This window comes from Notechis scutatus, chromosome 5 (assembly GCF_049901735.1).
Source record: "Notechis scutatus isolate UNSWTSFEM ecotype Mainland chromosome 5, rNotScu1.2, whole genome shotgun sequence".
Taxonomy (NCBI): Eukaryota; Metazoa; Chordata; class Lepidosauria; order Squamata; family Elapidae; genus Notechis; species Notechis scutatus.
Window position 1 is genome coordinate 36109705 of NC_142013.1, and position 25425 is coordinate 36135129.

General features: G+C 35.3%; 3 protein-coding genes across 12 annotated transcripts in view; 2 read left to right on the plus strand and 1 right to left on the minus strand.

Moving 5' to 3' along the window:
* Positions 1–4923, plus strand: part of C5H3orf52 (chromosome 5 C3orf52 homolog) — a 10502-nt gene extending 5579 nt beyond the window's left edge. Inside the window, exons 3-6 of the mRNA XM_026663998.2 lie at positions 1059–1216; positions 1749–1819; positions 3050–3249; positions 3994–4923. Coding sequence (XP_026519783.1) covers positions 1059–1216; positions 1749–1819; positions 3050–3249; positions 3994–4001 — 437 coding nt within the window. The 3' untranslated portion in view covers positions 4002–4923. The remainder of the gene's footprint in view (positions 1–1058; positions 1217–1748; positions 1820–3049; positions 3250–3993) is intronic.
* A 450-nt stretch (positions 4924–5373) lies between these two features.
* LOC148130444 (uncharacterized) lies at positions 5374–13712 on the minus strand. 7 transcript variants are annotated; one of them, XM_087966567.1, is made up of 4 exons: positions 13668–13712; positions 13114–13219; positions 11843–11891; positions 8009–8217 (listed from the first exon to the last, which is right to left on the minus strand). In XM_087966567.1, the coding sequence occupies exons 2-4, from the start codon at positions 13137–13139 to the stop codon at positions 8020–8022; spliced, it is 273 nt and encodes a 90-aa protein (XP_087822693.1). In that variant the 5' UTR covers positions 13140–13219; positions 13668–13712; the 3' UTR covers positions 8009–8019. The 7 variants fall into 7 exon arrangements, 6 of the variants coding, with proteins under 6 accessions (XP_087822693.1, XP_087822688.1, XP_087822691.1 ...); XM_087966562.1 differs by having other exon boundaries at positions 12592–13219; XM_087966565.1 differs by lacking the exon at positions 13668–13712 and adding an exon at positions 13446–13661.
* Positions 6946–24943, plus strand: LOC113409793 (OX-2 membrane glycoprotein). 4 transcript variants are annotated; one of them, XM_087966558.1, is made up of 7 exons: positions 6953–7057; positions 8892–8935; positions 10495–10537; positions 16586–16906; positions 20128–20436; positions 21129–21268; positions 24413–24943. In XM_087966558.1, exons 2-7 carry the CDS (start codon positions 8927–8929, stop codon positions 24515–24517), a joined length of 927 nt encoding a protein of 308 aa, XP_087822684.1. In that variant the 5' UTR covers positions 6953–7057; positions 8892–8926; the 3' UTR covers positions 24518–24943. The 4 variants fall into 4 exon arrangements, with proteins under 4 accessions (XP_026519780.1, XP_087822684.1, XP_087822685.1 ...); XM_026663995.2 differs by lacking the exon at positions 8892–8935 and having other exon boundaries at positions 6946–7057; positions 10065–10537; XM_087966559.1 differs by lacking the exons at positions 6953–7057; positions 10495–10537 and having other exon boundaries at positions 8216–8930.
* The last annotated feature ends 482 nt before the right edge of the window (positions 24944–25425 follow it).

The following is a 25425-nucleotide window of genomic DNA, read 5'->3' on the forward strand; positions in this document are numbered from 1 at the left end:
GGCAGTCTCTTTCGGGCGATGGAAGCTCCCCAAGTGCAGTCACCAGCCACCTCGATCGGCCGGTAGAAGCGGCCTCGGGGCGAGCACACACACACTCCCCTCGCCGCAAGGCTGCTTCTATCGGCAGACGAAAGCTCCCTTGAAGGCAGAGTCCCCAGCCGCTTCGGGGCAAGGCGTGGCTGCCCATGTCCCCTCACCTTTAGGCAGTCTCTTTCGGGTGATGGAAGCTCCCCAAGTGCAGTTACCAGCCACTTCAATCGGCTGGTAGAACCGACCTCGGGGCGAGCGCACACACCTTGCCGCGAGGCCACTTCTATCGGCAGATGAAAGCTCCCTTGAAGGCAGAGTCCCCAGCCGCTTCAGGGTGAGGCGTGGCTGCCCATGTCCCCTCGCCTTTAGGCAGTCTCTTTCGGGCAATGGAAGCTCCCCAAATGCAGTCACCAGCCACTTCGATCGGCCGGTAGAAGCGACCTCGCGGCAAGGGGAGTGTGTTTGTGTGCTCGCCCCAAGGCCGCTTCTACTGGCCGATCGAAGTGGCTGGTGACTGCACTTGGGAAGCTTCCATCGCCCAAAAGAGACTGCCTATAGGCGAACACAGGCAGCCACGCCACGCCTGAAGCGGCTGGGGACTCTGCCTTCAAGGGAGCTGTCTGCCGATAGAAGCAGCTCTCGCGGCGAGGGGAGTGTGTGTGTGCGCTCGCCCGAGGCCGCTCTACTGGCTGATCGAAGTGGCTGGTGACTGCACTTGGGGAGCTTTCATTGTCCGAAAGAGACTGCCTAAAGTTGAGGGGACATGGGCAGCCACGCCTCACCCTAAGCGGCTAGGGACTCTGCCTTCAAGGGAGCCTTCGTTGGCCGATAGAAGCGGCCTCGTGGCAAGGTACGTGCGTATGGGCCGTTCTTGGTGAGGGAGGAAATTAAGTCACCCCCGAAAAGACAGCCTAGCCGTTTTTTCAGGGGTCAAAAAAAAATAAGGCCCGGCCTTATTTTGTGAGAAACACGGTATTTAGGCTATATGCCTGAATAATAACTAATTTTATTCCCTTTTGTTATTTTAGTGGTTCACATAGATGAAGATGAATATTGGGATCCTGAATTAATTACAAGTGGTAAACAACACAATTTCTCAGGAATAGTAAACATTAAATGTCCAAACCCTAATGCGCTTCTCTCAGAATCTGCATATGACGTGTTTTCTACAAATCTTAATAAGAGGGTAAGTTCGTTTTAGCTATGTAGAACTGCCTTATGATGATTGTGAAGTAAAAACATTGGTGGAATGGACTCCCCGTAGACTAATCATCAGAGATACTGTATATAAAAGAATTTTTTTTCCTTGAATATTTTCTTTCACTATTAAATCAGGCAGCTATTCTTTTCTATTATTAGACAGCTAAGACTTATCTGTAGCCTGGAATGTAATATATTTGGGTTAGAAATGTTTTCCCTTTGAGTATAAGGCACTTATGATAAATAAAGGGGGATAGCATTTTACTTATTAAGAAGGTGAAGCTCTTAATAAGAATACCTGGTATCCTTTTGTAGCATTCTACTAGAGAATAACCTGCAATAGTCAAGGGAATTTTTGCCTTAGGAAAAGAAAACCAGGTTTTAGTCTAGTAAAAAGAAAAAAAAACTAGATTTTTCAAATTAATTAAAAGTGTACATAGCTGTAAATTAGTTGCAAACCAATTGAGAGGGTTCTTTCCATATTGTCTAAGACTGATGATTAATTTTTTTCTCTCAAGCTTAAGGATGTATACAGTTACTCACCTGCATTGGGGAGATATTTTACCTCATCTGAAGTTACTTCTTTCAGGTATGAAGGGTGACAAAACCCCATATATTTAATTTTGTAATTTTAGGGAAAGGAATTTCCTCTTAGTTGTCATTTGTGGGCTGGGGAAGTAAAGATGGAATGAAAGAAAAATAACTTTCTATGCAGCTTGTAGTATGTTGAAATGCAATTATTACTTATGCTAATGAGCATTTTATTTCAGCCATACCATACTTTCAGAACACATAATATATTGAAATGATGCAGTCTATCCTTACTTGTATCCTGTTCATGACTAAAGTCATCATAGTATTCTACATGAGTCTGTAAATTGTAAAGAATTCTAGCAGTGTTTAGTGGTTATTGAACTTGTTCAGTCTTTTTTACATTTTAACTGAACAATATGAACAAATAAGAAATGTCTCTAATATGAAAGATTTAAAGAATCCAATGTCCTGCTAAGTTGCTCCAAGAAATAAATTAGGCTTTTTTTTTTAATGTTTTTTCAGCTTTTCCATCCTACTTGTATAGTGAGAAGAAATACAATATATATTTGTTTCACATATGGTACTTACTAGATATTATTTGAAGCCATGACAGAAAATGCTTTTGGTTCATGCAGAACTACAGGCCCTTTGATTCTGAAATAATGTCAGAGGGTCTGATCTGAGAGACTTCAAACTTGCAGGCTTACCCTACTAGACCTTCTTTTGACTATGAACAAAAAAGTTGAGTTTTGGTGTTAAAAATCATGGGTATTGGAAGCTACTGTAAGAATCAGGTTGTTTGAAGTTTCTGAAATCAAATTGTATATCTTGTATAAATGAACTGGGTCCATATTCCAGAGGCATACTGTACATTGGTAACTGTAGCATCAGCTGTGGAGAGTAAGGAAAATGACTTTGGCAGACATAAACCAAATCCATTAGTTAAGTGATGAGAAGAAGAACATATTTTAAGTCAAAAACTACCCAGTGGGACATATAGCAACATGTTTTTGAAAAACAGCTAAAATAAAGCCTTAGAAACATGTTTTCTAACTGTGGGATCCTTGGTGATTCCTGAACTTGGTTGTTTTCTTGCAGATGTTTCATTACCAAATCTGGTAACATCATTATGATGAAATTGCCTAGCTTGGTAATGAAACATTTGCAAGAAAACAACCAAGCTCAGAGAAGACCAAGAACCCCATATAGCCTGAGCTACAAGTATTCTCTTCCATTGTTTTCTAACCATTTTGCATTTGATTCTCACTTCCTATTATTCCTTCAGTGGAGAAAATAATACAGTATCATACTACTTGCAATTCTTGGTGCCACCTGAGAGTGCAGACTTCATGAAGTATAGAATGAGTAAAGAGTTTGTAATGAATATTTTAAGACAAAATATATATGACAAGCAAAACATCTCTGATTTGGATATACCTGAATGTACAGATATAATACTTGATCCATCTTCTGTTACAATAAAATGTAAGTGCTTAACAAAGTGAATAATAAGTTCATATTCATTTTTGAAAGAACATTAAAAGACATTTACTCTGCTAATTCATGACCTCTGGTCCAACATCTTAGGAACTATAAATTTGTTCCTTGAAGCTTGGTAACAGGTTCTAAACAATGAGACAATCAGTTCCCGTCCTGGCATTCATATTTATGACTAAGCTTTCAAATGCCAATATTTGAGACCTTTAAAAAATGTGAAGGCAGGGAAGGGAGTTTTGGATCCTGAGTGCCAAGATAACCTGTAGTAAAGAAAATCTACCTAGACCTGTTCCCACCTCTCTTGCAAGGGAAATTTAAACCAGTCTTGATGCTTGATTAATAATAGAAGGTGACAATTTAAAAGAAAGGCATCATTAAAAGCACTGAAACTTTGCCTCCTTTACTTGTCACTTATACTATTGTTATTGGTTTGATTTATCTTACTTACTTGCTGAGAAATACTTATAAATGAATTCCTAATATATAAAACAATATTCTAATTTGTTCCTTTTAATGGTTATAATTGCTGATTTAAATTACTAAATAATATTTTATAAACCTGAGTAGTTTTTATCTTAGTGTTAAGGATCTATACCTAACATTTACATAATAATTGGTATAATATATAAATATATCTGGTGTGTATGTAATTTATGTGATATAAAATATTAATAATGAATAATTGCAGAAGTGTTTTCTTTTTCATTTTTTTGAAATGTTTTTTTTTAAAAGTAATATAAACCATCAATACGGGAGGAAGAACTGAATGCAGATTTCAAGAGTGACTTTGGAGGACTCCTTTGATCTTTGATCAATTTTTTAATATTGCAACAGCAGAGAAAATTGCCGTATCAAGTAATTGCACACTTACAAATTCAAATTTAGAACAACAGTATAAACTCCGTGAACAGCAATCAAAGCATAATATAGTACAAGAAACTGAAGCAACAATTTTGATAAGAGGATGAATGGTCCAGATCTCAGATAAGTAAAATCCTATTCAGTATAAAGACTCCTTTTTGTGTAATAATGTAGAACATTTTCTACATTTTTTTAACCAGATCAAGTTTCTACAGAAAGGTGTATTTAAAAAACAACAACACCCACAATTGTACACAAATATTGCTTTTATTATTGCTTATTATTTTTGTTACAATGTGTGTTGCTTTGAGAGTGTTAGCTTTAATAATTCATAACAAAATTGATTACTAGTCATATACAGTAAAGATGGACAATTCTGTCAGTTTTACTTTCATTTGTGTACATTTTACAGTAATTCCAATTTTTTTTTAATGAAAAAGTTAATTCCCTAGGAAATATAGCTATCACTATCTTTAAGTTACATAATTCTCAGTTGTTTTACCAGACAAATTATTAGGAACAAGTTATTTCTCTTTTGGAAGGACTTTTTTTTATCTTCTTCCCTATTAATGTTAAAGATGAAAAGCTTGGTTTGCAATTTTTTAAAAGTGAAAACTCCCTAATTCAGCAATATAAATATTGTATACAGTATGTGCAAGCATTTAAAGTCTGAAGCAAATAAAGCCTTCAGTTAGAATTTTTAAAAATGCCAGTTTTGCTTTTGAATCTTAGATGACATTTTGTAGCAACTGTATCTTTGTAAAATTTATTCTTTGAAAGATAAAATATACTTTGATTTTTTTCTGAAGCAATTTTATAAAAATCAAATGCTATTTTAGCTTTTCATATAAAAACAGTCTCTTTGGAAAGTTCTTATTTAAAAAGTCATTAGTTAAAATTGAGTTATGCTCCTGCATTCTGAACTATTTGAAACTGAAAGATACATAGGAAGTTATAAGGGATAGTGGTTGTTTCCTAAACAGGCTGGCACATTACTAAACATTACTAAAATTTCTCAGTCTGGGTTTATGGTTGAATCTAAGCATATTCTTAAACTACAAATATTATATCCAAAGATTCCACATTCCACACACTCGTCGGATTGACACTGCAAGAGTTGTTGTTACTGGCATTGCAGCATTTATGTCATCAAAAGTAAGGTGTCCACAGCAATCACACCATCCTTGCATCAGAAGATGTCAATAGTTTAAGACCCCCTGCCAGAGAAAAAAATTGGCTACATTGTTTTCCCAGTTGCATGAATATTGCTTGATGTTCTTCCCACCACGCTCATCCCCATATATATTGTGTATTCATGTTTCTCTTGCTATTCCCAATGTTGTGTGACTCTTCCCAGCTATTGTTGAAGCCTGTCTTTATGATTCTGTTATATTAGTTCAGAAATCTTTGAATGACACCATTATTGCTACTGAGAAACTGGCTTCTCTTTCTATTCTGGTCTTACGTTTGTATCTGGTTTTGTGGTAGTTTGTATATCTATGTTTGCTTTTACTTTTGTTATCTCTTATATTTCATCAGACTTCATCCTTTTTTCAGTAAAGCTATGGAGAAATTTTATTTCAATGCAAACGTTTTACTCTGGGTGGATTTCCATAGATGGGAGTTTCCTCTCAGTGCAAATTCTTCAGAATGGGGGCTTTCCTTCTATTGCAGCAGGTGAAACAAATGATAATTCCTCCCTTCCCCATCTCCTGTAAGTTTAGCAACACCCTTGGCTGAAGCAATCTGCATTTTCAAAAGCTGCATTTTCAAGTCAAGGGCACACCTATTATATGCAACAATCCTGAGAACCTGAAAAGTACCTCCAAACTCTGGCCAATTGTATTAGCTAATCCTTCCCTACTCAGAATATCAAGCCCTGGGGTTACTATTCATCTGTGAGATAGCAGAGGCTCCCTGCTAAAGTAAGGGAAGCTATCCTGCTTCAATGGACAGCCTTCCAACCCACCAAGGGATGGTGGAGGTTGCTTGTGATGGATCTGCCTGAGCCTAAGAATAATGAAAATGAACATTTCCAAAACTTTCCAGAATAGGATGACAGGACGTTTTTGTTGGCAATTAGTGTTTTTCCCCAATAACTTTGAAGCTCCATCTTAATGTAGTTCTTGATAGATGAGGATCAAAATATACATACCTCATTTTCAGGATTCTATAACCTAACCCTTTGCTCATTGCAATAATTATGCTACTTTGAATCTGCTTGAATCTTGGTTACCTGATTGTGAACTGCTGTAACAGATCAATGCTGCCCAGTAAAGTATATAGATAGATGGATCTTTACCCACCAGCGCTCTGATTCTGCAGGCAAAGTGTATGTTTCCCAAATTCTGCTAGGGTTGAAGGAGTGGAAGTGGATGATTCTCAAAATTCCCCTCTGCAAAAAAGTGCTGACAGCGGCTGGAAGAATAACAGAGATTGCCTTCACCAAACACTACACATCCACAAACACAGTATCTATTGTGAGATTCGGGCTGATTTTAAATCTGAGTTTAATGGTCTTTAAATAAAAGACCTGTGTCCTCACTGCTTTTGAATATGGATCTGGAGTACTGAGCTGTACATAAAAATAGCTCAACTAACAATGGATGGTTACTCAGTGCTGTGGGATAATTATTTTTCACTTCACATGTTAACTACCAGCTCCCTATCATTTCTGAAAGCTAGTTTTTTTTTTTTTTTAAAGCTTTTATTTATTTTAATTGTAAAATTTTACTAGCTACCTATCTTGCCACACAGTAACTAACCATAGGTTTAGCATTCTTCTAAAAAAAATCCTCCTTTACCATGTAGCTAACCCAGCACCTACCAACTGTTTTTCTAGATGATTGATGGGTTCTGATAGGTCAGGACTGAATGAGGTCACAGAAGAAGTGGTGAAAGACAACTCTTTATCCCCGTGATCACCAGACACCCGGTGGGTAAAGTGTCATCTCTCCCAGATTTCCCTGCAACTGAAAGCCTGGCAAATAAGTTATTGTTCATATTGAACATTTTATATTAATCACTCATTGTGCAGTGGTGTAGTTATATGTGAAGGCTGCTGTTTGGACTGTGAAGGCTGCTGTTTGGACTGATTCAGATGGCCTGGTAGGAATAGAAGGGGAACTGACTAAATTTGCAGATGATACTAAGCTGGCAGGAATAGCTAACACCCAAGAAGATGGGCTCAAGATCCAGATTTGAGGGGCTGCCACAGAGAGGAAGGGGTCGATCTATTTTCTAAAGCATCTGTAGGACAGACAAGGAATAATGGATGGAAACTGAACAAGGAGAGATTTAACCTAGAAATAAAAAGAAACTTTCTGACAGTGAGAACAATCAACCAATGGAACAGCTTGCCCTCAGAAGTTGTGGGAGCATCATTACTTGAGACTTTCAAGAAGAGATTGGACTGCCATTTGTTAGAAATGGTGTAGGGTCTCCCACTTGGGCGGTGGTTGGACTAGATGACCTACAAGATCCCTTCCAACTCTGATTATCTGTTATCTGTACCAAAGGATAGCTTGGTTTGAGCAGCACTTTGAGGTAGTATAAATATCACCATAGAACACCAGCAAACATTGAAGATCCCAGAAACTGCTCTAGCTATTTGAGAGAGAACATTATTGACTGTACCCACAAATATATCTTACAATGCAAATATTATTACTATCCAGGGGTGCCAAACTCTCTTGCATTGCGGGCCGTATTGTGATGTATCACAATGTTTTTTTGCCTTTGTGGAGCCAGGGTGGCCGTGGTCTGTGTGGGCCATATCCAACCCACAGACCACCAGTTTGACAGGCCTGCTATACACCATATAGTATGATTTTAAAAATGCTATCAAAATGGCCTTTACAAAGAAAACAACACTAAGCAGACAATATAAAGCAACTCCTATTTTATTAGTACATCATCATAATCATTGCTGTCTTGCTGGCCAGCAGGAGTCACTGTTTTTGAAATAATGATGATATCATCATAGTCAGTCATAGTGCTTGATGCATTAATGTTGCTGCTGGCACTTTCTGCAAAGTCAATAGTAGTATAATGTAATTCAGAATGGCTGTCTGGTATTTTGTAAACTGTGTCCTCCTGATAAAAAGAGATTAATGTTATTTTTCCATATTAGAGCTTTAATAATACATATGTTTCCTACACCTTAATTTAATGACTATTCTTAATTTGATTAATAACATGTGACTAGGTTTGTTCCCTAACTACAGTTCTTCCAATAAGTTCTTCCAACTGTGACTACCTTTATATTGGCTAGTCAAGTAATTAAACCTCAAATGTTAGTTACATCTAGACTTGATTAGTGTTAATTAATGCAAAACTAAAGCCAATCAAAATAAATGTAAAAGAATTGTAAGCTATGTGTACAAATCTTCATAGTACAGATGCATTAATTTCATTATGCTTTAAATTTGAAAAACAAGAGTAGTCCCAGGTTTGGGCATTTTAATATGTACAACTGTCATTGAAAGTGTGGATAAATATCTTTTTTCTTCCTAGAATATGAGGCTCAAAAACCAAGTCTAATTGAGTCACAAGGTGAAGGAATCAGTTATCTGATGTCATTAAATTATTCTGTTGAATCCTGGGCTTCAATCCCAGAGATTACTATTTTCAACACTATGTTGTCCAAGTGGCTGCTGGATTCATTAGATGTGGGTTTTAACAGCCTCCTCTGCCTTTGATAAAAGAGTCCTAGAAAGGTATTGTTTAGACATCTCTGTGGTCTATCACTCTTCCCCTTTCTCTTACAGTTGTAGCAATGCAACCATGTTAAAAGGCAGCAGAAATGGGTAAGGTGAGAATGCTGATCCTGTTTTGCTGATTCACTGCTGAAAGGAGCAGAGAGGAAACCAAGAAATGGAAAAAAAACACAAGTCCAGCTCTTCTATTTTCCTTCACAATAGTTGGGGTGGCTGTAAAAACATGTAAAAACAGCTGTCGCAAACAGTTTACTGTGCTAGCAGTGCAAAAAGTAGGTAAGGAACAGGCAAGGAGACATCAGTTCTCTAGAAGAAAGGTGATCCAGAGCAACATCCTTCCTGGTAACATTGTCGTGATAATTCAGGAGCCATTCTTAATAAAATTTCCAATTGAATTGGAAATGGCAATTAAATAGATTCAGGGCAGAGGTTAGATACACAATAAACCCCTTGTTCTCACAAAATTGTTCCCGTGCTTACAAATAAATTTTCATATAAAACACAGTTTTATTGTACCCTAAAGAAAGTTGACTTTTTAAAACAGTTCCAATATTAAAGGCTGAAAAAAAATGGGTACCTTGCACCAACATGTAATAACAGTAATAAAACAAATAATTCAAAACTAAAAGGGAGGAGGGTTGAATGAGAAAATGTAAAGCTTGCCAGTGAATGGAAATCAAATGAATAAATCATAACTTTTCAGTCTTTCAATCTTAAAATTCATTTATTTAATCAGAAAGTAAGGAAACATTTTCAATCTTTATTGGAAATAAAATGAGAAATCCAAGCAAAACACTGTCCCATATTTGAGCAATTTATGTTTTACTTGCACTCAAAAATATGTAAGGGAGAACAGTGGTGACAATAGGTGCAGCACCAAGCTGACTTTGCTGATTTTGAAAAGGTAAGTAGATGACCACTTGGCTATGATATCTTAGGAAAATCAAACTTTATAGACTGAAAAATGAAATACTCCCAGAAGAAGGCAAAAGCTAACCGCTTCTCTTTCATGGTTAAAAGAAAGCACCATAAAGCTGCAACAGACTCACAGGAGACCTGACTTTAAGGGAGGACAGAAGGGTATAACTTCTTGGTTAAGCACTTTGGAAGTTCTGCAAAAAGTAACTTTTCTGGAGCCTTTTTAAAACGCTGGATTGGCCAAAGGCTGAATTTGTGTAATCCTTCCAGACTATCATTTTCATCAATTTATTCTTCAATGCACAGAAGGCTGCAAAAGGAAGTTGACTTGTTGCAGAGTGGCAGATTTGCTGCCCTATTAGACTTAATACATAAAAAGGTAATAATCAGAGAAATAGAAATGTGATAAAATTAGACTATGAAAAGTATGAAAAGCTATAACTATAACGAAAACACTTGTATTAGCTGCAACAATGATAAACATTACTGATTCTGGAGCTTCCTTCTTTTAAATTGTTCCTTCCATTTCTCAACAAACTACATCTTTCATTTTTATAAAACCATAAAATATCAGGATTGGAAAGAATTGTAGACACTCTGAATTCCAACTCTAAGTTTAGTCATTTTCTGAAACAACACCAATTGTCCTTTCTCTTTACATGATGGCCTTCAGTTAGGTAAAGACAGCTGTCGTGTCTCTTACAGTGTTCCAACTATTCATATGTTTTCCTTTCAGGCCGCTTCTCATCTTGTTTGTTCTCATCTGGATATATTTCAGTGTATGTATCATTTTCTTTCATAAATATTGTAATATTTTTGTAATAAAAGAATATGCTAAATAGGATCTGATTAAAGCAGAATAAAGAAGCATTGAACTGCATTTACTAATTTTTGATTCATATTTAATTTGTAAGACACTAAGGTAACCATACATTTCATGCATGTCCAGCTACCCACAATCTCAAATTTCTAGTGTTTTCTTACCAAATTGAAAGATTCTGCATTTGTCTCTGATAAAATTCATCTTGTTGGACTTTATTTGAATTTGCCAATCTGAATCTTGATGCTGTTCTCCAGTACCTTTGTTATTACGCGGTGGTGTGTCATTAGTTGTAAAATTGTTTTATAACAAAAAAAAGTTTTTATTCATATTATATCCATGGGGACGGGTGGGGGGAATGTTGTTGATCCTTATATATTTTTTAAAATAAAAATCCCATTGGTCCTAGTAAAATATAGATATTGTTTTATGGATAGTATGATTGGTTGTACAGTCAGCCAGATGTTTAGACTAGATTTGACATTTTTATCCACCTATCCAGTCCTTCAAAAGCACCTTGGAGAAGTATGTTGTTTGATAGTATTAGAAATGTCATTGTAGGATATCTGCAATGTTCCAAATTAGCTGTTCAAGTGTTGTTCTAGTTGCTTTGGGCTTGCGCCGAGGGAACCTATCACTTATTGGTACTATCTTTGCTGTCTTTTGCCACAGTTGTTCGATTTGTATTTGCAGGTCTTTATATTTTGTGATTTTCTCATTCTTTCTCTTCTAATCTGTTCTTTCCAGATACTGCAATATCCATTATCTAGTCTTTTTTGCCTTTCATATTAACATTTGTTAAGTTGGGGTGTTATGTGGCAGATGCTTGTCTGTTTGAATTCTAAAGCCCAGAGTACTTTTAAGTTTTTGATTTTCTATTACTTTGTCTATTTTATGGTCTCACCAGTTTTTCTTTCAGGCAAATGGTATTTCTTGCAGAGTTTCCAAAGCACCATTGCTTCTACTATTGTTTGTAGTCAGCCTGTGTGACTTTTTAGCATGGCAGTTTACATGGGAATTCCATTTTACCCATACAATACCAGCCTGTAAAATAGATTGTACTGGTCCAAAATCACTCCCTGAATTTCCATGATTGGGATAGATTGAACCTGAGTTTCTCAATTCCTAGTACAAATCCTAACCAAGCAACAGTATCTTCAGATAATTCACTTTATACATTCCTGTGCTGGTATATACCTCAGCCACATTCCCTTACCAAGCAAGCTTGGAACCAAAAAGTTAAACAATATAGAAGACTACTTACATCTTTTCTCACTGCATGTCTTCTTCTAAAATGAGACCAAGGTTTTTTGCTGCAATAGAAATATTAAAGAAACAGCTAAAGGATTGAACAGCCACAGTATTAATGATTTCATTATTTGAATCGGTATATTTATCACTTTTCTGAATGTTTTCTTTATGAATTTTTCTTTTGGTTTTTGTTTGCTTTTGGTTTTTGACTATTTTAGATTTCTTTACTATGTCTTATCGTGACCTTTGTTAGTTTTATTATGGTACCATTTAAATATGGTACCATTGTTTATTTCTCCTTCTGCAATGTTCTGCAGTTAAAATCAAGACAAAACCAGTACCAGCATTCTACACAATTTATTTACTCTTTTGTCTTCACTAACTTTCTTTCTGCTTTGACTTTACTGTACAATCTGTTCCTATCTTTTCTTCAATGATTACAGTTTCTGCTCTTTTTAGAAGGCACGTACAGTATTTTGATAAGGTTCTCAAAGCCTTACAGAATAATAAGCATATTTTGAGCCCACTGGTGATAATCATTGCTAATGATGGAAGGTCCAGAAGGGGGAGATCAGATAACTAGTTAACTTTAACTAGTTGTTAAAGGCACAAACTCTCTTACATACATTGTAAGACAATAAACGATAAGTTATATTGCAATCCTATACATATGTAGTAGAGTCTCCTTCAAATGGAATTTTCCTCCTGCTGGCTGCATAAACATATTCATAGATGCTTTTTGGTAATGGTGAAGTATCTTACCATTGTCTTGTTTTTGGACATTTTTCCACTTCATATGGTAGCTTATGGTATTCCTTGGTAACCTCCATCCAGGGATCAACCAGAACAAACTTTCACTTTCAATCCCAGGCAACATCAGGGGATGAATCAAGGACCTCATTTCTCATCTTTGTCCATTCATTCATCAATCATTCAGACATTTACACAAATGTAGAATTTACAACATTGACTACGTGAAAAGCATAATAAGCTGCACCTACTTCTGCTGGAACATAAAAATAATGACTGTCTATTTTCAAAATTATCCAGCAGTTATTCATAGGAAACATAGTTATTATGAGTAAGGGTTATTTTCCATATTAGAAAAAATGAAATAAATGAAATAAATTTCCAGCAAGTAATAAACAAATCATCACAATAGGAGAACATGTGACCTTGGCAATTGGCCAGATCGTGGGAAACTTGATCTTGGCATTAATTATAGTATGTGTAAGGACTCAAGCTTAAAGTGAAACATTAACCTTGAAACAATTTGGAACTTACCTTTTTTTAACTATTTTGTTTCCCATGTCTTCTGTTCTGATAACACTAAATTAACTTCCCCTTTCTTCTGTCTTCTTTGAACCAATTATTACAGTTGTACTGTTGGCTGGAAAGACCAAAAAAAAAAAAAACCTCCTGTCAGAAAGTCACAAGCATTCTTCCACAAGTTTGCTAGAATCAAAGTATCATCATGTTGCAATGTGGGGAAAAACTTCCGTATCATCTCTGGGGGGGGGGGGTGTTACCAAACAAATGACATCATTTCCCAACAGTATAAGAGAAACAGACTGTGATACATACTTAAATCTTGACTTTCTAGTAACCCTACTTACATATCAGCTAAAAGTTTTGCAGGAATCACAAGATAGAAACCTCAACCAGGATTTGTTTAGTAATCTCATAATCATAACAAGAAGATATGAAGTCCATTCCTTAGTTTTTGCATAGAACATGACAAACCACAGATCCACACTTATTCCAACAAAGCCAAAATTTTTGAAGAAATTGAAAAGCAGCTATTATTCAGGAAATACATGTAAATATAATGAACTAACGTTTCAGTCGAAATAACTTGCATTCATATAGCAGCAGCACAAACTTTTATCCTTTCAGGTAGTGGTTAGCAAGGCAACCACATCTTTCTTTTTATAGAATTTCTTGTCAACTGACAGCATGCGGTTTTAAAGGAAAATGGGCCTCATACCTAGTAGTAAACTAAAGTTGTCATATTGCTCAGTAAACCATCTCTTTGAAAAAAGTGGAATAGTGAGGCCAGTGATTCTTTGTAACATGGGATTTTGCAATTGGCTTCAAGTGTTTTGTTTCCATTTATATTAAAATCTTTGAAAAATCTTTCAGGACCAGCTCCTTGCCTAACCTATGGTCACAAGCCACGGTCATCCCCATCTTCAAAAAGGGAGACCCCAGCCTAGTTGAATATTACAGACCAATCTCCGTATGCTGCGTCACCTGTAAAGTCATGGAATCAATTATTAACCAATCCATCATCCTCCACTTAGACACAAACAACCTACTCTCCAATAAACAATTTGGTTTCAGAAAAAAACTATCCTGCAATCTGCAACTCTTACACTGCAAAAACATATGGACGACACAACTCGATCAGGGCAAAGCAATAGACGCAATCTACATAGACTTCTGCAAAGCCTTTGATTCAGTGGTACACGACAAACTACTCCTAAATATAAAATCCTATGGTATCTCTGGACAACTGCATAACTGGATAGAAGCATTCCTGTCAAACAGACAACAAATGGTCAAAATTGGGAGTGTCCTATCAAATTCTGTACCTGTCAATAGTGGTGTCCCCCAAGGCAGTGTTCTAGGACCAACTCTCTTCATACTCTACATAAATGACCTCTGTGATCATATTAAGAGCAACTGCGTTCTTTTCGCTGATGATGTAAAGCTGTTCAATACCACAGACAATACTGCTACCCTTTAAAAAGATCTTGACTATGTATCAGAATGGTCAAACAAATGGCAACTTCAATTCTCAACAAATAAATGCTCTGTCTTACATATTGGCAAAAAAAATCAGAAAATAAAATACAAGCTGAATAGTCAAGATCTTATTGATGATCCAAGCTCTGTAAAGGACCTTGGAATACTCACCTCTAATGATCTAAGTGCTAGAGCCCACTGCAACTACATAGCCAAAAAGGCATTAAGAGTTGTTAACCTAATCCTATGTAGCTTTTTCTCTGGTAATATCACACTACTAACTAGAGCATACAAAACATTTGCTAGACCAATACTCGAATACAGCTCATCAGTCTGGAAGCCACATTACGTATCTGATATTAGCACAATGGAGAAAGTCCAGAAATATTTCACAGGAAGAGTTCTGCACTCCTCTACTCGTAGAATACCTTATGCCACCAGGCTTGAAATTCTAGAACTAGAAAACCTTGAATTACGCCGTCTTCAGTCTGATTTAAGCATGGTATATAAAATCATACATTGCAATGTCCTACCTGTCAATGAATACTTCAGCTTCAACCATAACAACACAAGAGCACACAATAGATACAAACTCAAGGTTAACTGCACCAAACTTGATTGCAGGAAATATGACTTCAGCAACAGAGTGGTCAATGTCTGGAATACTCTACCCGACTCTGTAGTTTCTTCCCCAAACCCCAAAAACTTTAACCTTAGACTGTCTACTATTGACCTCACCCCTTTCCTAAGAGGTCTCTAGGGTGTGCATAAGCGCACCAACGTGCTTACCGTCCCTGTCCTATTGTTTCTTTTATTTTTCTTTTATTTTTCTTATATGTACCCATTTCATGTATTCATAACTATGTATACACTTATACTTATTATCTTGTAAACAATTGACAAATCAAATAAATAAATAAATAAATAAAACACTGGGAAATTCAGAGTAAACTCTGAGTGATCAAAAACATATGACCAAGTTGGACTACCCTATAGTTGTACATCTACAGTTACCCTAGATTGTGGAAAATTCAAACTGGATCCTGCTTTTGAGTTAGTAAATATAGGATTGAGTATATATAAAAAAAAATCAAGTGTCATAGAATTCCCCTTGAAGTGATTTTTTAAAGGACTTCCCCAAAATAATAATAAAACCAGCTTTCAGTTCTCTTTAATTGCTCTGTAATAAGTTAAGATTCTCTACGTAACTTATCAGTGCCTTAACATCACACAGAGTTAAAATGATCTCTGTATTCCTTGTTATCTGTATTCTCTGGATTCAATACTCTGTAGGTGAGTTTTGGACAAATTTTTCAGATGCTGTAGTCAACCTGGTGCCCTCCAGATATTTTGGACTACAACTTCCACAGTTCCTTGCATCTGGTCCAACAGACTGAATCTAATGTAATTCAAAGTAGCCAGAGGAGAGCAATTTGTTTGCTAGTTGATTAGCTTTATTGCATGTTAATATTACGGACAAAGCCATGTGATTAGAAGACTTTCAGTGTTATTTCTCTGAGATATGATAATCTCAACTGTTAATTTCAATGTTTTTCTTGTATGATGCCAATGATAACAGAATGGATTGAATGATAATGCCAGATTCAGATAAGGTAGAGAAAAAATATTGGCAGCAGGGCAATATCAGATTGTGTTATGTTACTAGGGCTTGCTAAATTATCTGATAAAGTAATGCATGACTTTGACATAAAATATGGCTATCGCAAGTTAGAATGCAAAAGCTATTCTTCCAGGACACCCTATCTATGCTGGTTTGTCTCCATTACTACTGCTACTAGGCTAGAGGGTTATTTCATGTATTTATTTTTATTTATTACTATTTCTAGCTGCACCTAGAGGAGGGCTTAATTAAATAATCTTAAGGTTTGGGTAAGTACAATATTCAGAACACTGTGGATATGATGATATAAACTTAACTTATTTTCTCATTAAGAATTCATTTTTAAAAAGGGTCTTCATAATTTAGTACCTTGAACTTTCCTTTCAGGTGACACAGAAGTGATTTACAGGCCTGTTCAAACTATCACAACTGGAAAAAATGTGACTCTGTTCTGTCAGCTGGCCAAAAATCATGACATTGTTCAGGTCACCTGGCAAAAAAACCAAATCAACATAGCAACTTACAGCAAAGCTTATGGAGCTAAAATACTGAGTAACCAGAGCAATATCCATCTTTCCCAGAATGGTTTGACTTTTTCTGCCATCACTTTCAATGGGGTGACATTCAAGGATGAAGACTGTTACAGTTGTATCTTCAATACATTTCCCTTAGGACCTTTTTCAGGCAAGACATGTCTCAAAGTCTATGGTAAGTTATATTGTTTTATTGTCTGGATCTTCAACAATTGCAGATCATTTCATGCTAGCAGCATTACCTATAGCAGTTCTATAACATTTATAGGGTGCAATAAAGAGTTTCTCTGAACAAGAGAATAGTTTCTCTGAACTAATGTAAGCTGATTGCCTCTGTTCCATGACTTAAGGAAAATCTAATTAACTATGGTAATATCAGAAAAGAAGAAAATTTTATTACACACACACAAACACAAACTTTGCTGAACTGAATGAGGATTAGTGAAGTATGCATTATATAATTCCAGTATCTGGTCTCCTAAAGGCATTAATATCTATAATAAGGAGATTCAGTAGTTGTCATGATTATCTTGTAATGAATTTGGTTCTTTTTCTCTCTCTTTCCTCTTTCAACTATGTTATCTTGAATTCTTATCAGTTGTGTGAAAAAAAGCCTGCAGATTCACCGCTTGATTTTTAAGGTTTCTCTAACACCTTTCCTGCCCCATATCTATTATCTTCTGCTCCTCTGACCTGTGTTCAAGTGTTTGCTAATAGGGAAAAAGAATTTTATGAAGGTTATTGTCTTAAGAACTTGTTGCTTGTTCATCCTCTGTGCCAAAGCATATCACTTTTGAGAGATCAAAGCAGATCAGTATCATTCATGGTTGTTTTGCCTCTGGGTTCTTCTGATCAACACATTCCATCTTTCCTGTGTCTTATCTACATTGCTTACTTGCCCTGTTGTCAGAATGGGCAGGCAACCATTGCTGAACAGCAGATATAGGTGATACTACTTTCTATTAATTATTTTACTCAACATAAAATAACATAGGTGTTTTTCTGCTCCATTTCCAAAGTTCACCCTTCCATATTTTGCCAGCTTGGGTGTTTCTGTCCTTTTTGGGTAGTGTATTTTATTTTAGTAGATGATAACCCTCACAGGTTGTTGGCGATGGTATTTCACAAAGACAGGAACACTCCTTGAATCGAATGTTTACTATAGCTTATATCTTTTAGAGCTACTGACACCAGGTATGTTTGATGACTCATATAACAGAAATCCAGGTGATGATTAGAATTAGAAATCTGAATTGTTTTGTATAATAGGCTATGTTTGGCTAAAATAGGACTGAGTAATTTTTAATTCACATATTTTTTCCTAGCTATTGTGTAAGTGGTCCACCGTATGATACCATAATATTAATATGGGGTTTTTGGAGGAGGGGTTATACCAATTATATAAACACTGTAATTATGTTTTTCAATACACATTTAGTTGTGTTGTGTAAATTAGCCAATAAAAGTTCAGATTTCAGCCCAGTTTAAGTAAGAGCTATTATGATCACATTTTAATCATCATTCCTTCTCTGAACTAATAATTAATTTAACAATTGTTTAACATAGTCATAAAAATCTATGATGCCTGCCTTTAGATAATTTGTGGCATCTTTTGCAGTGTTAATAAAGAAAATAAGGCAATTTCACAATACAAGAACATATGGTGTTTGTTTACATGCTAGGGTAAAAGTAAAGACTCTCTTGGTCTCAGCTCATCTCCTGGAAGTTATATGCACTGCTCCTATCATTTCCCTGTTAACTGTAGGGAAGTGCTTGCTATTCTTTCAGGGTGTTTTTTGATATATCACCATAACCGTCAGCTCTAAAAATTTTGGTGGTCTCCCACCTAAGTGGTAACCAGGTCGTACCATGCATAGCTTTTCAACATGTCAGCTAACAGATACTGCTGTGCCATGGAGTTTTGCATGCTATGCCATGGAATTTTGAGACACTATCAACTTTCCTTCCTTTTCTGTGACAATTTCTTTTTTTTTTATAAGAATTTTATTGATTTTCAAAGACAATACACAAACAAACAAAACATAAAACATAAAAACATAAAAATCTTTTCTGAAAGTTGCTTGATCCCGGGTTACAACTCTTCGTACAGACACAAATTCAAAAATCATATTCATTTTATATACCATTCCATATCTTGTTACCATTTTCAATTTTCTATATAGCTTCTCCCTCTTTTAACTTTCTTAGTTTTATTTTATTTATCTCATCTCAGTTCAAATCATAATACTTATCATTCTTTGTCTGTTCTATTTCCAGCTATCCATTTGTCTTTTCTCTTTAAACAGAACTTCTCCTGTACACTGATTGGAGTATGATGCCTTTAACTCTTTCCCCTAAATTTATAATACTTAATATAACACATCTTGTATTGGGATTCTGTTTAGTACATTCTAAAGTTACACAATGTATTTTATAAAAAAAAAAACAAAGGAAAAAATTTATGAGTATATGATGTAGTTAAAACAACTATCAATGCCAATAAAGAACTAATCATAAATATTAATATTCATTTATATTTTACACGTTACTTTTCAATTAAATATGTGACAATTTCTGTGATTATGGTATACATCAAAAGACTCTCTAGCTGAAATCCCTGGAAACCTCCTAATTAACCAATAGTGGAAAGGAGGGTGGGATGGCTAATACTGGGCAACAGAAGAGCACTCTTTTTCAACTCCACGTTATCCACTTAAACTGCACCTCTACTGTGTTCATGCAACCTGATTCTATGCTGTTTTAACACATCTTTGCTTGGATTGAGATTCTTTGGCAACAGTTTACAAGATATTTAATCCAAACTGTAAGGTGGCAGATCTTCCTTCGGTGTTGGGCAATACTGCTGCTGCGCACTCCTGTTTCAGTAGCAACCAAATCACTTGCCATCCTGTGAGATTTAGGTTGGGAAACCTAATAATCATAATCAGCCTATGGCAGTGAACTCTGTAATTTCTATATATGATTGTGAGTAACTATCGATTGTGGGTATTACCATTTAATCCAGCTCGGCTAAAAAGAGGTGAATCATTGCTGACCATATTAAACATTCACTCAACAGCAATGCAATAGGTAGCATGCTATCTGGATATGTGTTTTATCAATTTTGTACCTGTACTAGACCAGATAGTGGTAGCTCATCACCTCTACATAAACAGTGTCTTTCTAGGTTCTCTGCCTTCTTTCTCACCCTAATGGCCCACTGTTAATGAGGAAATCCTTCCCTGTATTGCTGTCTCCTCTCTGATGTTGATTAATAAATGAGTAATTTAGTTAATACTAAATACCATGTCAATCTAACTCATCAGAAGCAAGAATAATAGAAATTTTCTTACTCCCAAAGCACAGTAAATATTAATTGAACAATATGTTTTGAAGCTCTAACAGAACCTGAAATAAATGTAAGACAAGTTCCTAACCTGGATAATATGGAAAAAATAAGAGAAATAAACTGTTCGGTAACAGGAAGACCAGCTCCAGTAATTACCTGGAAGATGAAGAAACCTCTTCAGATAAAGCCAAAATCACATATGATTTCACACTCAAATAAGACAGTAACTGTTATCAGCACGTTTACTCAAGTCTTGTCCAAGACAGTCTCAGAAAATTCAGTAATCTGTGTTATTCAACATCCATCTCTAAACGCTTCACAAGAGTTGATGTTATCTGAAATTGTAAGCAAACAAGGTGGGTTTAAAGTCAGAAAATCCATTCTTTTCCTTCCCTTTCTCTTTCCATATCCTTTCCCTGCACCTACTCTCTTTTCTCTTGTCTCTTGTCTTATCGTAGTTTGTCTTAGAAATTACCTATTTTCTTTGTGAGCATTTTCTTCATGTGCTTATTATTTCATGAGCTTATATAAGTGAGCCCAAAGGATGCCAGTCATTTCCTTGATCAAATCTATAATTTTCTAAAGGTGTTTTTTAAAACTAGACTTGCTAATTTAAACAAAAAACAAAAAATCTTAGAACAAACCTACTTTCCTAGCTTGTTTCTATTACAGATGCATTAGAGATTTTAACTTGCAGAATTTCTAATTGGCATCTCTAAAGGCAAGCCATTTCACTGACAGACAAATAGATAAAGAATGCTTATTGTAAAGAATGCATTTAAAAATTGTATTTCTGTAGAAGTGTATTAGGAAAAAAGCTCATTATATGATTTCTGGACTATTTCCAGTTATTATCATTACTGCTACAATTTGATCCATCATCTGTATTAGAAATATTGATAATACTGAATGGATCTAGTACAAACTATGTCTCGAGGATTCTTTGATAAAGCCAGATTTTAATGCAGTTCTATGCGCACCTGATCTTTTCTATTTCTTCTTTTATTATTTCATCAGCCAATTATTAATTATTATTTTTTCCTTACAGCCCCAAACAAACATCAAAGAATTGTTATTGCAACCGTCTGTATACTGGTTTCCCTATTTGTCCTTGGGTTATTTATCTTTTTCATATACTGGTATAGGAGACGAGCACTAATAGAAAAAGAGCAAGATCTTCCATGCTGGGTAAGTCTCAAATATATCCCATAGTGTCTATGGAACGATGAAATGCCCCAGCACAGTTAGGTTAATTATAGGAGATAATTAGAGCTAATTTCAACTTCAGTCCTTTACATATTTGAACAACAGATCTTGCTGATCAAAATGAGCAACAAAGTGAGGGGATACAGCTGAATATATCTACATATATATATACACAGGATCTTCATGAAGGAGATTGGTAAAGGAAGGATAGCCAATGGACAGAGAAGCAAAAATAAAAACAAATAAGGGAAGGCAGATGTGATCTAGATTTTCAATATCACTTTTTAGAGGGATGAGAAAGGCAGGATCAGGATTTCCAGTTTGGCTTGCCTCAAAAATGCACCAAAATCCATGATCGTGCATGCTCTTTCATCAGAGGGTCCCGATCGTTTTGATTTGAGACCAGAGCCACCTTGTAGGGGTGGCGAAGAAAGGGGAGACAGCCGGCTGAGTCGAGGGGAGCCTCATTCCCCCTCCTTGGCTTGGCAACCATTCCTCTCCAAAGACGACTGCAGCAGTGGCCAGTAAAATGGCCACCCTGAAGAGGTAAGCCGAATGGACAAGATAGTGCAGGAGCGGTGAATGAAGAGTACAGCATAGAAACCAGGAGAATTTTGGCATAAAGTACCCCGGATTTAATTTTTTAAAAAATTGTTAAGAAAGTGGATTTAAGCGGCGGACAAAGAAACTAAGAAAGAAAATACGTGACAGCTGAAGTGGCTTTGTACCTTAAAGGAAGAAGCCAGAAGAAGAAGCTTGCATTTGAAATAATTAAATATATAACCCTGACACTAAACAGGTTTATTAAAGCTGGACTGGGCTGTGTCAAGGTGGAAAATGGAACTTGAAAACTGACGTTTGGATTTATTGATATTGGAACTTTAAAATTTGATTTTTTTTGATTGAGAAAAAGCCGGGGGAAAAGAAAAAGAATTGACTTTGAAAAAAGAAAAAGAATTGACTTTGAATACGGCGAAGAGTGCTATCTAGTGGAGAAGGGAATTGTTTATATCTCTATTTTAAAACTTGGATCCGTTAAAGACCTACTTGATACAAAATAACCGGAATTAGGACATTACAAAATAGGGACTCTGGAAAGTGAAAGTGAAATCTAAAAACAAAGGGAAATTGTGGATTTGTTTGGTGTTTTTGAAGCATAACTTTAATTTATGGACATTGAAAAGTGGAACTGATCTGGAAATCTTCGGAAGAGGAATCAATAAGAGTTAAACATTGGGAAAATTTCATAAATAGTGTTTAAAGATGGCAGGAAAGCTACTGGAACTTAAATTGGAACTTAGAAACTTGAAAGATATACTCCAAAAAGAAGGCAAATCATTTGGTTTTGCATTGCAATTTTTGGAAATGGAAGTTTCAAAATACCAAGAACAACAACAAGAAAAGAAACCATCGCAAGAAGTGGCCATCTTAAAGGAACACTTGAAACAATGGAAACTTAAGCAAAGGGGGAAAGAAAGAGAATTAATAATAGAAGGTTTAACATTGTAACTAAAAGGGGGTTTATTTTAAAAACCGAACAAAAGGAGAGAAAACAGCAGGAAAGGAAATTTCAGAAGGGAGCAATGGAAAAGGAGGGGGATAGAAATTGGAGTGATAAAAAGAGGATAAGAATGAAACAGGATCAGAAAAGAAAAAAATATGGCAAGCACATAAAAATGAAATGGAATTGTTTGAAAGACACAGAGATAATGGTTAATTGAGATTTAAAAGAAGGGAATTCTGCAAGTGTATAAGGATTAGTTTAAATAAATAAAAAATAATAAGTCTGTTTAGAAAATAGTGGAATATAGATTATTAAGATGGGAGATAGGGACTGATACTGTTTTATTATTGTAGTGATTGTTTGTCTCTTTTTCTTTATTGTATAAAATTAAGAGAGGTAACCAAAATAAAGATATTAATAACATTGGCTAGTCTAGTAAAGAGAAGGACCAGGGGAGACATGATAGTGGTCTTCCAATATTTGAGGGGCTGCCACAGGGAGGAAGGGGTCAAGCCTACAAAGTCCCTTCCAACTCTGATTATCCGTTAAATCTGTTAAATAAGTTAAGGCAAACAAAATAGAAGTAATGTTAAAGGGAAAACAGTATTAGTTCTTATGAAATGATGGGATTAATTATGTTGTTTTGTTTATAATTTTCTTAACTCGAATATATCTTGTATGGAATAAGAAGGGGAACTTGCAGACCCAGGCTTAAAAGAAACATATGTAATGTAGTAATTATTAGAAAGTTAATATTTTGGGTTTTTTTTGTTTCTTCCCCCTTTTTTTAAGTATTAACTCAAAATTAAACTATGGTATTAAACTCTTATGGAGGGATTAATTATGTGATATGTTAACCACAGGGATGGAAGCTTGAAATTGGCAATAATAGGGGTGTTGCTTTGTTGTTGTTGTTGTTTTCTATGTTGGAAATGTGTGAATTTTTGGAATGATGAATTAAGTATAGATAAGTACATTGCAGACCTGACAGAAAAGAATATAAAATATAATGAATATGAAGATATATAATGATGCACTAAGGATTTAAAGAACTAGATTAAGCAATGTTTTGGAAAATTCATGAAATAAGATGGAAAAAGCTCGATGATTAAAATTAAAGAAAATATATAAAGTAAGATTAAGACAAGTTATCAAATGTGAAAGATGAGTAGGAAATGAAAGTCAAGCTTGTAATGGAAATATGTTAACCTGGGATCATGCTGTTCACTGAAGAAAAGGTTTTTTTTCTGTAATATGTGAAAATTGAATAAAACTTTTTCAAAAAAAAAGAGAGAAAGGCAGGATCACTTTTATACAAATAGCTGATGGGTACACTGCGTAATATGATGGAATTGTTGGGGATAGAATTGATGTTTCTACCCATCCAAGCAATAAGAAAAGTGATCTCTATTTCCATGCTAATTTTACCAGCAGAAAAAATCACTGCAACTGAAGTGATTCCAATCAATAATGGTCCCAAGCAATATTAGCGGAGTACTTCAAGTTCTGAAATCAATAAGCAGCTTTTTTTCAGCTGAAATTTCTGCTCTAAACAGATAATAATTTTACAGTCTAGAACTTCTCCTTAATTCAGCCTTAAAAATGTGTTATTTCTCTGCCAGGTTGTTCCACTTTGTTCTGGAAGAACATCATGTAGAAAAAATGGCTACACAAAGAAAAAGGCCCCTATGAAATCACTTGCTGAAAGAAAGTTTCTGGACACATGAAACATTTCTATACAAAACATGAAGTCACATGATGGAAAGGCATGAACACATAGCTCTGAGCATAGACAGGAGCATGCAACCAGCAGGCTGGTTAGCACCTAAAGGACCTCTCCTTGCCTTTTAATTAATTTTCAGCATTCTTTGCCTCTTTTAAATATTATGTATAGTTTTTATGCTTTTAATATTATATTTGTATACTGCCCAGACTCCTTCTGTGAGAGAGATGGGTGATTCCTAAATATACTAAATAAATAAATAAATAAAAACAATGATAGTTTCCCTATGAATACTCCTTATTCTGGATTTTTTTTTCCAAATTAGGTATTGCCTATGTGTTTACAATTAATGTTTATGAGCCGTACTCTATGTAAGGCATACTGATAACCAGAAACAAAGCTAAATAATATAGTAACATCCAAATAAAAATATTTATTTGCAAATGAGGCTGTGTTGTTTTATTTACTACTTATTCTATTCCTTTCAGCAATCAGTAATTGATGATAATCAGATAATTAATGATAATTTTTAAATAATTTCATTTATGACAATTGAAATGATCCTTATGGTGAAAATAACACAGGGCAGTATTACAGCTTTGCTAAAGATACAATTCCAGTTCCATTACAGAATTGTAAAAGATGACATGTGAAATTTTGAAATAAAAAATAAAATGCAAGCAAGAGAAACACACATACACACAATTACAACTTCAAGAATATAACAATGTCACTACTGAAATATATTAATTATATCAATGGAGACTGCTGAGCTGATTCAGAATGTGGTGGGCAAATAATTATGGATGCCCCTTCATGTGTTATAAAATATTTCTGCTAAGTGAACTGTACTTAGGTGAAATTCAAGATGCTGTTTGCTATATATAAAGCTTGAATGGCTTCCAGGCCTGA

Bases quoted from the DNA above. Each gene is read 5' to 3' on its own strand.
- LOC113409793 (XM_026663995.2), top strand. From the start codon at position 10,480: ATGTTTTCCTTTCAGGCCGCTTCTCATCTTGTTTGTTCTCATCTGGAT. The intron at 16,907-20,127 runs GTAAGTTATATT...TATGTTTTGAAG, and splicing joins GACATGTCTCAAAGTCTATG to CTCTAACAGAACCTGAAATA. The intron at 20,437-21,128 runs GTGGGTTTAAAG...TTTTCCTTACAG, and splicing joins TGAAATTGTAAGCAAACAAG to CCCCAAACAAACATCAAAGA.
- LOC148130444 (XM_087966562.1), bottom strand. From the start codon at position 12,659: ATGGAGGTTACCAAGGAATACCATAAGCTACCATATGAAGTGGAAAAA. The intron at 11,892-12,591 runs GTAAGATACTTC...TTTCTATTGCAG, and splicing joins TGTCCAAAAACAAGACAATG to CAAAAAACCTTGGTCTCATT. The intron at 8,218-11,842 runs GTAAGTAGTCTT...TCTTTTTATCAG, and splicing joins GACATGCAGTGAGAAAAGAT to GAGGACACAGTTTACAAAAT.